This window comes from Schistocerca americana, chromosome 9 (genome assembly GCF_021461395.2).
Source record: "Schistocerca americana isolate TAMUIC-IGC-003095 chromosome 9, iqSchAmer2.1, whole genome shotgun sequence".
Lineage (NCBI taxonomy): Eukaryota > Metazoa > Arthropoda > Insecta > Orthoptera > Acrididae > Schistocerca > Schistocerca americana.
This window is the reverse complement of record NC_060127.1, coordinates 108,121,012-108,135,179: the sequence shown is the minus strand read 5'-3', so window position 1 is coordinate 108,135,179 and position 14,168 is coordinate 108,121,012. Positions and strand designations below refer to the sequence as shown.

Below are 14,168 nucleotides of genomic sequence, written 5' to 3'. Positions count from 1 at the left end.
GATCTGGAGAATGTGCTGGCCAGGAGAGCAGTCGAACATTTTCTGTATCAAGAAAGGCCCGTACAGGACCTGCAACATGCGGTCGTGCATTATCCTGCCAGCCCTGCTGCAATGTGCGGTTTTGCAGGGATCGAATGAAGGGTAGAGCCACTGGTCGTAACACATCGGAAATATAATGTCCACTGTTCAAAGTGCCGTCAATGCGAACAAGAGGTGACCGAGACGTGTAACCAATGGCACTCCATACCATCACGCTGGGTGATACGCCAGTATGGCGATGACAAATACACGCTTTCAATGTGCGTTCACCGCGATGTCGCCACATACGGATGCGACCATCACGATGCTGTAAACAGAACCTGGATCCATACGAAGAAAATCACGTTTTGTCGTTCGTGCACCCAGGTTCGTCGTTGAGTACACCATCGCAGGCGCTCCTGTCTGTGATGCAGCGTCAAGGGTAACCGCAGCCACGGTCTCCGAGCTGATAGTCCATGCTGCTGCAAACATCGTCGAACTGTTCGTGCAGATGGTTGTTGTCTTCCAAACGTCCCCATCTGTTGACTCAGGGATCGAGACGTGGCTGCACGATCCGTTGCAGCCATATGAATAAGATGCCTGTCATCTCGACTGCTAGTGATACGAGGCCGTTGGGATCCAGCACGGCGTTCCGTATTACCCTCCTGAACCCACCGATTCCATATTCTGCTAACAGTCATTGGATCTCGACCAACGCGAGCAGCAATGTCGCGATACGATAAACCGCAATCGCGGCAGGTTACAATCCGACGATCTGTATCAAAGTGGGAAACGTGATGGTACGCATTTCTCCTCCTTACACGAGGCAGCACAACAACGTTTCACCAGGCAACGCCGGTCAGCTGCTGTTTGTGTATGAGAAATTGGTTGGAAACTTTCCTCATGTCAGCACGTTGTAGGTGTCGCCACCGGCGCCAACCTTGTGTGAATGCTCTGAAAAGCTAATCATTTGCATATCACCGCATTTTCTTCCTACCGGTTAAATCTTCGTGGTGTAGCAATTTTATTGGCCACTAGTGTATTAAGATGAATTCACTCTAAGAGCTTTGTGACAAAATTTGTGTAGGATTAAATGGTACGCGAATTTCAATGCTACTGTGCCACATTGTTTCTTTTGGTATGTCATGTTAAAAGGACAACGAATAAACCGCGAATACGCAAAGTCATTTTAGTAAACAGTTAACTTCAATCCAGTTAACAATAATAGTGTGTATCCTTGGAAACTACTGCAGTATCTTTGCATGACAAACGAGCGCTTTCTGTCGTTCGCGTACGTTTGAACGAAAAATTGTTCTCTTGAAATTGCTTTTGAAAATAGTTACATATGGAAGACTGAAGTAATTGCTGTATTCTCCTTGCAATGTCCTTGAATTTCAGCAATGTTTACAGATGTACTGATTGTCGTGAAAGAACGAGTATATACTACAAATTTGATATAAACAGTTGAAATTAGTAAGTACTTTTTAATACACTGCCAGTACCTAAATTCGACAGTTATTTTGGTAGTCTACTACATATAATTTTAACTTTTATTGTTATCTCCTTCTTGAAAAATATACAGGTATGCACAGCGATAACGTAGTATACATCCATAAGGTATTATATCTGTTCACATTAGTTATTCGGGTCGAGGTTATTACTATCGGTCACTCAGAATTTCAATTGCAAAACGTAATAGTAGACGGTGCAATATAATTAGTAGCTTATGTGTCACAGGGTTGCAAGTTTTATTGTTACGAATTGACAGTATTTAATTATTTGTTTCTTTGCTCTTTCTCGAAGTCGTTCCCAGCTTTGCACTAAATTTTGTGGCATGTTACACAGGTAGTAAGGATTAGCCGAGGACTCGGTCGTAGTCAGCTGTCGTCACATCCGGTGTCAAGGTCGATCGAGTGTCGATGTACACTCAAGGTCGATCCAGTAGTAGCAGCATTTAAATCGGCAGATGTCAGTCGCGCCCCATCGAACCAGTCATTCAAGTGCGTTCGCTCTTACTAACTTCCAATGCCGCGCCACGCGTATGTGATGTTTCTGCAATGAACAAGCTGCCAATTTGCCTGTCGGTTAAGTGATTGCTTGTTGTATTGCACCCATTTGTTCCAGTGCTGAGTATGTATCAAACTAAAGTTTTGTTTCCTGTTCAGAGAGAGAATTATTAGCGTTCATTGAAGTTAAGTTACATTTATGTATTACGATGAGTGATAACTGAAACTAAAGTGGAAACTTTACAAACATTACTTGAAAATTTGCTGAAAATTAGGGGTACGTCAGCTTAGTACTGAGTACATTTTCTTTTTCAGCAGATATGCCCATTTATGGTGCACTTCCGTTTCCAAAGTGGTTTCGTAGAACATCTAACGCCTACGTATTACTGAATTGTACCAGTTTTCCGCGTTGGTAAGTCCTCTGCCTCCTTTGATGAAAAATGAGCTTATTTGTAAAACTGAATGTATATTCTTTTTATCATCATAGTAATAATAACACGGCATAGGAAACTACCGAGAAAAATGTCTTTATTGGATAATGGTAAAGATAATGGTAAAATTTTGATTTTATCCATACTGGATCAGAGGTCGTGGTTGTCAATTTCAATGTTAAAAAATATATCGGCTCAACCACTTGTTTATAGTGTAAAACACTAAGATTGACGCGTTTCGGAAGTTAAGCTTCCATCATCAGAATAATAAAAAGTAAAAGAACCTGTTAAAACTCACTAAAATGGAACATGCACCAGGCGCAATAAAATTGATAATAAAATTAAACCATCGTGGCTGCAACAAGGGAAGTAGACACGATGTTTTATTTTTATTATCAATTTTATTGTGCCTGGTGCATGTTCCATTTTAGCGAGTTTTAACAGGTTCTTTTACTTTTTATTATTCTGATTATGGAAGCTTGACTTCCGAAACGCGTCAATCTTAGTGTTTTACACTATAAACAAGTGGTTGAGCCGATATATTTTTTAACATTAATGATAAAATATTTTTTTGAATTCTAATATACTGTTATTGTTAGATTTTCGCGTACAACGTTACTAATTTAAAATTTTGTTTTTTCATCAATCCAAGAGAAAAAACCTCAAGTACTTTCTGAATGCGCATTTCCTTGTAAAGTTTGCCCAAGACGAAAGTTTTCTTTAGCGACGCGTTAAAAAGTTTATAATTATGCCTACTGTGTAAAAAAAACTGTAGGTTATGATTTTCGAACGTATTTGGTCTTAATGACGTGTTTAACCATGGACCAGCGTGCTTGGAAAGCGTTTTCCTTGGTAATTATTTCTCAACTATACAGTTACTGGAAAAAAAACCTTCGATTTAACATCTCTTGATTTCAAAAGTATAAGACCTTGTGTAATTTCAACATGTGATATTCTATCAATGCAGTTTTCTCTTTTTTACCTCTATATACTCCGTAAATCCCTATGAAATCCATAATAGTGTGTTCTTTTAATGGTGACATATATGACAGTTTTTTTTGTGTTCGTTCCATTTATCTGGGCAGTAAGGGAAGAACAGTTGTAGACGTGCCTCTGTGTAAGCTTTTAATAGCGTAATTTTATCGTCTTGAGCCTACTAGAGCGAAAGGTGGAACCAGGGAATATTTATTCACAGGTAAACCACTGAAATCTCGTCCTTGAAATTTTAGAAGTAGGGTTTCTCGAAATTTGATGACTCTTTCTTTGAATGTCCGCCACTTTCAGCATTTCTGTTAAACTCTCCTAGCAGGCGTACAAGTCAATCATCATTAGACGAACAATAGCTCGCACAGAGATATTCAAGCAATTGTTCTTCCCAAGCCCCAGCGATACATGGAATGAAAAGAAATTTTAACATACGATTCACTGGCAAGTGTCACTCCCATACACTCTACAGTGATTTGAGTGTAGAAGTAGATAAAAACATATACTTCTGATGTGAAATGCACTGGATATGCGATTAATAGTTAGTCTACGAAAAATGTCACTGAAGAGGTAATCATCAAACAGCACTGTGTTTTTATCATGTTGTCCACAAGCGTACCCACATTGATTTCATTTAACATCGGCTGGAACTGATGGGTCTCATGTACAGAAATCACGATTGCGTCACTCCGTATCAAATGATCCAATTTAAAGCATGCCCCCAGCTCGACAATTTTACATTCTGGTTAAATTTGTACAGAATGTATCTAAGGAAACTGCATAAGCCGATGCCTGGTTTCAGCTCCTTCTGCACCATATCCAGTTTTGTTGAAATGTCTCCGGAATCAACATAAGGCAAGTGCATGAACTTATGCATAGTTTCAAGTCCATCTGTAGCTTGGTTGTAAGAACTACAGCCGTTTTCACAAAGGTTAGTCATTTTGGGACTGGAAACACGCAAAAAAAAAAAAAAAAAAATCCTCAAGTTCAGCTAGTCATTGTTCCTGGCCTAATAGAGCTAGGGCCGTGCAACTTGCCATCCTAACATAACATTCTGGATAGAAGACAGAAATAACATAAATGTAGATCAGAGACCAATGCCCATTGCACAGTCTCACAACTTGCTGAAAAATTTTACCGTGACAAATTTTCCTCACCCGCTTTCCTGTTTTCTTGGTCATTATTTGATCTACTCTTGCGTTACCTCTATTTGACTTTGCGTAGATAACGCTGCACTCATCTGGTAAAAAATTCTGTACATCCTGCCATTGCACTTTACTAATTCCTGTTATGTCAAACTTGAAGGTGTCCATTTCTCTTTTCATGTTCTCTAACGTGCCTATCCCATTAAAGAATCTAACACTCTACACAGGGACACGTAGGCCGCCAGAGTTAGTTTTCTGATGAAAACATCCTTCCGTGTAGTTCCCGTCCGGACATTCGAATGGTATACCGTTTCACCTGCAAAATATTTTACGCAAGAGGATGCCATCATCATTAAACCAACTCCTTCATTTCTCTTCCCCATTTGTTTGTATTTGGGTCTCTTATTGTTGCTGCACATGCACTCTGCCAATACCCAGTGTTTACAGACGTTCTGTTTAAAGCCTATTGTGAATTTCTGAAATGAAAACCAAACCATTTTTATCCTCCAGTTTATTTTTTCAGGTTTATCCACTTGTTTTCAGTTGTCCTTAGTGTGTATAGTCGTCGACTGTCCCTATCGGCATACTGATTGGTTATTATTTTAACTGTAATTAATTTTTTCCTCTGTCAGTTAAAGGAGAATATTGAAAAAAAAGGAAAGGACCTGATGGTAGTGTTCCTGGATTTGAAAAAAGCATGTGACAATGTACCCAGGGGTAAAATATGGGAATGTCTGAGAAAACATAATGTTCCTGATTCATTAATTAGAGAAGTTCAGATACTGTATAAAGGCTGTGAAAGCAGTGGACAAGTATGATGTGGAAGCTCAAAATCGTGTAAGGGGGGACGTTCATGAAATTGACCGAAAATGTGAATTTCCAGTTTTTTTCTTTGTTAGTAGAACTCATGGACAGTAGGTTTCCAAAGTTTCAATGATGAAGTCACATCAGGAGTACCTGTACAGCCACTTTTTGAACCAAACACTTCAGTATGTACAGGCTCAGAGGGGTAACAACCCCTACATTCACAAGGAGAGGCTTCTAAATTGTACCCTGGATGTTGTGAAGTCCACTTACAGGTTTTTGGTCGCTCCTGAACATCTAAAAAAGTGTATGCATGGCAAAACCCACAATCCAAATGAGCCTCTAAAATCACTCATGTGGAAACGATACCCTAAAATTATATTTTCACCTGCTACACCTGTCAGAATTGCAACTTATGGTGCAGTTCTAGTATTTAATGATGAGAACGTAAGGAGGATGAACCTGTTAGAGAGAATGGACTTTAAGAGAGGAAATTTCACTTAAGGCTTCTTGAGAAAAATAGATCTGCAGCGCCTCTCTTCAAGTGAAAAGTTTGTTGAAGATCCGGTAAAGGGAAGAAGGCAGAAAACAAGAAAACAGAAGAGAAGCATTGAAGGGAATGAGGACCCTGAGTCAAAATCTGGGACCTTCTGAAGAGCTAACATACACTCCTGGAAATGGAAAAAAGAACACATTGACACCGGTGTGTCAGACCCACCATACTTGCTCCGGACACTGCGAGAGGGCTGTACAAGCAATGATCACACGCACGGCACAGCGGACACACCAGGAACCGCGGTGTTGGCCGTCGAATGGCGCTAGCTGCGCAGCATTTGTGCACCGCCGCCGTCAGTGTCAGCCAGTTTGCCGTGGCATACGGAGCTCCATCGCAGTCTTTAACACTGGTAGCATGCCGCGACAGCGTGGACGTGAACCGTATGTGCAGTTGACGGACTTTGAGCGAGGGCGTATAGTGGGCATGCGGGAGGCCGGGTGGACGTACCGCCGAATTGCTCAACACATGGGGCGTGAGGTCTCCACAGTACATCGATGTTGTCGCCAGTGGTCGGCGGAAGGTGCACGTGCCCGTCGACCTGGGACCGGACCGCAGCGACGCACGGATGCACGCCAAGACCGTAGGATCCTACGCAGTGCCGTAGGGGACCGCACCGCCACTTCCCAGCAAATTAGGGATACTGTTGCTCCTGGGGTATCGGCGAGGACCATTCGCAACCGTCTCCATGAAGCTGGGCTACGGTCCCGCACACCGTTAGGCCGTCTTCCGCTCACGCCCCAACATCGTGCAGCCCGCCTCCAGTGGTGTCGCGACAGGCGTGAATGGAGGGACGAATGGAGACGTGTCGTCTTCAGCGATGAGAGTCGCTTCTGCCTTGGTGCCAATGATGGTCGTATGCGTGTTTGGCGCCGTGCAGGTGAGCGCCACAATCAGGACTGCATACAACCGAGGCACACAGGGCCAACACCCGGCATCATGGTGTGGGGAGCGATCTCCTACACTGGCCGTACACCACTGGTGATCGTCGAGGGGACACTGAATAGTGCACGGTACATCCAAACCGTCATCGAACCCATCGTTCTACCATTCCTAGACCAGCAAGGGAACTTGCTGTTCCAACAGGACAATGCACGTCCGCATGTATCCCGTGCCACCCAACGTGCTCTAGAAGGTGTAAGTCAACTACCCTGGCCAGCAAGATCTCCGGATCTGTCCCCCATTGAGCATGTTTGGGACTGGATGAAGCGTCGTCTCACGCGGTCTGCACGTCCAGCACGAACGCTGGTCCAACTGAGGCGCCAGGTGGAAATGGCATGGCAAGCCGTTCCACAGGACTACATCCAGCATCTCTACGATCATCTCCATGGGACAATAGCAGCCTGCATTGCTGCGAAAGGTGGATATACACTGTACTAGTGCCGACATTTTGCATGCTCTGTTGCCTGTGTCTATGTGCCTGTGGTTCTGTCAGTGTGATCATGTGATGTATCTGACCCCAGGAATGTGTCAATAAAGTTTCCCCTTCCTGGGACAATGAATTCACGGTGTTCTTATTTCAATTTCCAGGAGTGTATGTAAATACCTTAGCTTGAACTTTAAATCACAGTTCCTGAGAATTATGTTTTTTTAAAGTTTGAATCTTTCCCTCCGAATGTATGAAGAATTATTAAATTTTTTTCACTTATTACTATAAACTCAATAAATTTCGTCTCAAGAATAAATTCTGAAATTTTGAGTATAAGCTGAGATATGGAGCAATGTGCTTGGAATTTTGCACGAATTTTATATTATACTTACAGAATTATAATTAAAAAATTATTAAAATTCTCCTATTCGATATATTCAAGAAACTTCGTGAGAGATCAAACAGAGAAAATTTTGTGGAAATCTTTTGAATAGTTTCTGAGAAAAAAAAGCGCACGTTCCACTTTCGATAGTAAAATTTTTAAATTCTGTAAAGGTAAGTATATATAATCAAAAAAACTGAACAGTAAAGATGTTAGGTTGTTGCAAAGCATGGTACAAAATTTCATTGCTGTAGTCTTGAAAATTGTGGATTTGTTGCATGTTTTAAATAGTGTGTATTTTTCCTGAACGTCCTTCCTTAAGACAGAGAGAGGTATTCATCTAGGTAGTCCGTTTCTCCGTTACTCTTCATTGGACACAATCATGAAAGAAATCATGAAAGTATAAAATGAAGATCTCAGAGCTTTTAATTTAGCTGCTGACACCGCCATTTGGGGAGAGACGGAAATGGAGGTTCAAAGGAGACTGGATTACTGGAATGCAAAATTTAAAGAAGTCTAGTTGACTGTGAGTCAGAACAAGACAATGGCAATGAGATGAGGACACCCGCACCTTGGTTGGTTGGTTTGAGGGATTAAAGGGACCAGACACCCGCACCTTGTAACGTACTGGAAGGAGAGAGGGTCGAACGTGTGAAGAGTGTCAGTTATCTGGGTAGTGTCATGTCAAGTGATGGTAGTCGCTAACTAGAAGTTTTGAACACAGTAGCAAAAGGATCCAGCATCTACCAAGTATGAAACTAATCTACGACAAGGAGGTCCCTCTAAAAGTCAAACAGACCAAGTATAAAGCCTATCTCCTGTCACTCGTGACGTATAGTCTGGAAATCTGTGACATAAATAAGAGAGAAGAGTGTCAAATATAGGCATGTGGAATGAAATTCTTTGGCCAGCTCTGCAATAAACCAGGAAAGACAGAATAGGGAAAGAATATGTAAGGAGGGAACTGCAGGTGACCTTGATCATGGAGGAAAGAATGAGTGTTGTGAGACTTGGTTAGGTCATGTGAAGCGAACGCTCCCGACTCGAAATGCACGTCAGTATTTGGATATAGAGGAAGGAGAATAACGACCGACTGGGTTGTCTAGAAAGAGATGCGCAGACCAGGTTAATGAAGGTCCTAAGAGGAGTGAAATAACGTGGGATGCTGTGGAGGGAGACAAGCTATACCAGGTCAGAAAGCAATGGGGGTGTATCGTTTACAAAGTCCCTACCCAGATTGCTGGAAGGAAATCCTGACGATGATGGTGATGTAATTAATCTTGAAGGATACTGTCATATCTGAGAGGATGTCATCAACATTAAACTATATAGTAAAACTGCGTGTCATTGAGAAATAAAACGGCTGTATATGCCCCTTTTTTTCAACGGTTTGCATTGTCAACAGAGCAAGGGTAAGGTCATGTTGGCTAATGTTACAGTGCACGTTCTCTAATCACCCAGACGGTTGCCCCTATAACTACTGAAAAATCTGCTGCTTCTTTTCAGGAACCACACGTCAGTCTGTCTTCTCTTCTGATGTGGTGGTACCTTCGCGATGGCTATGTGAACCGTTGAGGCAAACGAGCCACCTCACCTCGTCAAGGTTCATGGTTCATAGGCGGCCGCTCATCAACATTATCATTAGCTATTTATCATCCACTGCTTGTGTAGATCTTTGTCAAATTTCTGCTTATGTTACGATCTTCAAATTTTCGAATCTAATTTGTGCTTCTAGACATTTTATTACCGTGAAGAATACCACACGGAGTCTCCTCTGCCCATTTCCCACAATTTCGCCTCGTTTTGTGCCCATCCCATCTCCATTTCAGTTTCGTAACAATCGCTGTCGCTTCCTCAACCCCTGCCTTTTCTCTTAGCCATTTGTTCGTTTTTCTATCCTTTATTGTTATGCCCAACATGTATCTTTCTATCGCTCGTTGAGGAAGATCCGATTTTTGAATTGCCTGAGCATTTAATGCTCACGTTTCACTTCTGGAAGTTAATACAAGAAATATGCGATGGTTACAGACTTTTTATTTAAGGCACGTTGCAAATTTCCAACTAAGTACAACATTCAATTTCCCAAATGAACTCTAAGCCATTGTTACCCTCCTGTTTCTTTTTCTTCTGCAGTCGCACATTCGCTTATTGCTTTCATTTGTCCTAAGAATACATATTCGTCAACTGTTCCATCAAGACAGGACAGAATATCTGATCATAAGAAAGAAACTCCGAAGTGATGCACCTTTGGCTGTAGATGTTTTCACTTTAAAGACAGCAGACTGTTTCAAGTACTTATGGAGACTTCTTAGAAACAACATAAGAACGAATATGGAAATATATGGCCGTCTAACAACAATGAACAAAACACTTTTCAGTTTTATCTTTTTATTAAGAAAAGATCATTTAGTAATAACTTCAAAATTCGCTTGTGTCATCAGATTGTTATACCGGTAAGTTTATACAGATGTGAAGCATTGAACTGTACAAACACGGTAACATCATTAAAGTGCCAAAGAAGAGAAGGCTGGACTGGGCTGGCCATATGGCAAGAATGACGGAGCTTAGACTGCCTAGAGCAGCATTCTGAAGACAATACCAAATGGACGAACAGTGCACTCGACAGAAGAAAATGGAACAGACTGGTGGAGTAGGCGTGTGGCTAATAAGGTGCCAAAGAAGAGAAGGCTGGACTGGGCTGGCCATATGGCAAGAATGACGGAGCTTAGACTGCCTAGAACAGCATTCTGAAGACAATACCAAATGGAGAAACAGTGCACTCGACAGAAGAAAATGGAACAGACTGGTGGAGTAGGTGTGTGACTAATAAGGTCCTTTCCAAACGAAAAATAACTAAAAGTAGATTTCTATAATTTCATCATAATCTTTACTACTTTCCTGACTGCATTACTTTTATCTTAGTATAATCAGCCTTCAGGCTTACTATCATATATAATGTGTTCAGTTCCTCCATCAGTTATTGAAGTTCTTCTGGATCCGAAGCAAACAAAACAATTCCGTCTGCAAATGTTAAATGGTTCAGATAAGATCGATTTATGTTTGTATATGAGGTTCACTCAAAAGAAACCTGGTCAGTGCGTCTACCTTTGCCTTACACGTGAGGTGGCACCACGGAGCTGCGGGTATGGTGGCGCCATCAATTGCTAGGGAGACTGACGCGTGCGCACCGTTTGATGTTGCATAGCGCCAATGTGGTTTCACGCCGAAGAGAAGGTGGCCATTCAAGTTATCGTCCACTACCGAACATGCAAGCGAGTAAGCAGGAACAACGAGGAGTGATTCGATTTTTTGCGACGGAGGGAGCTGGAAACCGTGAAATGCATCGACGGATGAAGTAATGTGTACCGTGAGTACAGTCTGAGTCGTTCAAGTGTTGTGGAATGACGCAAACAATTCCTCGATGTGCGCGAGTCACTGGAAGACGACGCTCGTCCTGGACAGGCTCATCGTGTCATCACACCGGAAATTGTTGGAGAAGTGAATGCTTTAGTCTTGGACAACCGCAGAGTCATCGTGGACGAGATCCATCGGTTACTGGGTATTAGCGAGGGCACCTCCCACACCATAATGCATCAACACTCGAACTTTCGAAAAAGCTGTGCGCAATGGGTTCCCCTCCAACTGACCGCCGAACAGCGCAATACTAGAATGGCGCTGTCTTTGAGTTATCTGCAACGTTACCATGAGGAGGAATACGGCTTTCTGTCCGGTATTGTCACAGGTGACGAAACATGATGTCGCCATTTTGAACCAGAAAGCAAGCGTCAGAGCAAGCCGTGGAAACATGCGGTTTCACCACCTCCAAAGAAATCAAAAGGCCGTGCACACCAGTTCTGGTAAGCTCATGATGTCCTCCTTTTTTGACCACAAGGGCCCACTGCTTGTCGAGTAGTTATAAATGTCTGCGTATGAATATTTAAATACAAATTCCTGTTCGAACCGAGACACGTCTCTTGTCAACCAATTCCAGTGGCAAACATCGTAAGTGAGGCGTTCTGCATCATAGTGTGCTGTACGGTGAAAGTTCCTCCTGTTAAACTTCCTCCTGATAAAGTTCCTAGTGCCGGCCGCTGGTGGCCGAGCGGTTCTAGGCGCTTCAGTCTGGAACCGCGCACCCGCTACGGTCGCAGGTTCGAATCCTGCCTCGGGCATGGATGTGTGTGATGTCCTTAGGTTAGTTAGGTTTAAGTAGTTCTAAGTTCTAGGGGACTGATGACCTGTGATGTTAAGTCCCCTAGTGCTCAGAGCCAAAGTTCCTAGTGTTAAAGTTCCTAGTGTTAAAGTTCCTACTGTTAAAGTTCTTCCTGTCAAAGTTCTTCCTGTCAAAGGTCCTCCTGTCAAAGTTGCTCCTGTTAAAGTTGCACCTGTTAAAGTTGCTCCTGTTAAAGCTGCTCCTGTTAAAATTGCTCGTTCCTCCTATTAAAGTTCCTACAGTCAAAGTTCCTACAGTCAAAGTTCCTACAGTCAAAGTTCCTCCTGTCAAAGTTCCTTGTGTCAAAGTTCCTCCTGTCAATGTTGCTCATGTCAAAGTTGCTCATGTCAAAGTTGCTCATGTCAAAGTTCCTCATGTCGAAGTTGCTCATATCAAAGTTGCTCATGTCAAAGTTGCTCATGTCAAATTTCCTCCTGTCAAAGTTCCTCCTGTCAAAGTTCTTCATGGCAAAGTTGCTCATGTCAAAGTTCCTCATGTCGAAGTTGCTCATGTCAAAGTTGCTCATGTCAAAGTTGCTCATGTCAAAGTTGCTCATGTCAAAGTTCCTCCTGTCAAAGTTCCTCCTGTCAAAGTTCCTCCTGTCAAAGTTCCTCCTGTCAAAGTTGCTCATGTAAAAGTTGCTCATGTCAAAGTTCCTCATGTCAAAGTTGCTCATGTCAAAGTTCCTCATGTCAAAGTTGCTCATGTCAAAGTTCCTCATGTCAAAGTTGCTCCTGTCAAAGTTGCTCTTGTCAAAGTTCCTCCTGTTAAAGTTCCTCAGAAATATATTTCGAGAAATTACTATGAAGATAAAATTAGAGATATTTGGGCCTGTACGGAGGCTTACCAGCATCATTCTTCCCGCGAACCATTCGCGACTGGAACACGAAAAGGGGGAAGTGACACAGTTACGCAACGTGCCTTCCACCACACACCGTAAGGCAGCTTGTGGAGTACAGATGTAGGTTCAGATTCATCCGCATAATCGGTTAGAGTTTTATACCTCTGCGCACGATGGTCCTTTTCCACGCAGTGTATAAGAGTTGTGCCTCAAGTGTATCTAACAGTTAGTTACTTACGTGATCTTTAGATCATTTGAACGATGATTTTATCGCAATGATGTGCTACGAGTCGGTTTGCAGGATATGCATACATGATTAGTGTTGTGCTAACATTAACGAACACATTCATTTTTACACCTACTCACGCCATTAAACTTAAAAACAACCTTTTTTTTAGACTACGAGTTTTCAAATAGAAATTCGTCATGGAATAGAAAGAGTTGATCAAGAGAAATGATATTATGTTTTACGTTAGATTTAAAACTTAGGTTCCTATCTGTAGCAGACATTTTATGGTATTGGGCAAATGGTCAAAAACGTTTGTTGCTGCATGCTGAACTCCTTTCAGAACTATGGACAGTTTTAATAATGGGTAATAAAGGTCATTTTCTCTCTAGTGTTGTGGGTATGGTCATCACCGTTCTTCTCAATTTGAGATGGATTATTTATGGCGAATTACATTAGCTAATATAAGTACTGTGATGCTCCACTTGAAATGCTTAACTCTTTGAAGAGGCACCAACATGACGATGATTACGTCTTTACGAATGATGAGTTACCCCAGAAAGTTCCATAATATATTATTGGGTGGAAATATGCAGAACACGTTAGGCAGTTGACTAGCGATTATACGAGAGCATAAGGAGCTGGACTTAATTGCTTGAGAAGCTGAGTTATATGCTTCTTCAAGTGCAAGTTTTCATCAATGTGTACACACAAAAATTTGGATCATTCTGCCTTATTTACTGACTCTTGTTCATGTGCTACATCATTAGTTTGTATGCCTCAATTTGTTGTGCAGAACTGAATCCAGTGTGTTTTCTCAAAATTTAGGGGGAGTGTTTCTTGATTTCTCTCCAGCCACTAAAATTTTTTAACTTCCCAACATTACTTGAAAGTCATCAAGCAGTGAAGATGTCAGGGACAGTTTTAACATCAAAGGATTTCTGTTAACGTGGGAAGTAGCTTGTAGGTCAATCAGTTACATCTGCACATGCACAGGGGCGGTTCCTGCTAAAACGGGAAACGGCCTTGAAAACAGCTCGAAAACAGATGTAAGACTGGCAGTGTCCTCAAAAAGTTTAGGAAACTGTTCTTGTAATTCTGTCAGTGCCACAATGAATTCTTCAAACCACGCGTTTTCTAAAGAAAACGCAGTGAGCTTAGGAAACTGGACCGTGTTAGTTAGAATGTGTCTCTTC

The 14,168-nt window shown here is 42.1% G+C and overlaps 1 protein-coding gene across 1 annotated transcript; it reads right to left on the bottom strand.

The window, feature by feature from the left end:
- Positions 1-12,110: 12,110 nt before the first annotated feature.
- LOC124550713 (orcokinin peptides type A-like) lies at positions 12,111-12,626 on the bottom strand. The gene has a single exon (XM_047125434.1). It carries the CDS (start codon positions 12,624-12,626, stop codon positions 12,111-12,113), a length of 516 nt encoding a protein of 171 aa, XP_046981390.1.
- Positions 12,627-14,168: the final 1,542 nt, after the last annotated feature.

Coding starts and splice junctions, on each gene's coding strand:
- LOC124550713 (XM_047125434.1), bottom strand. CDS start 12,626: ATGAGGAACTTTGACATGAGCAACTTTGACATGAGGAACTTTGACATG.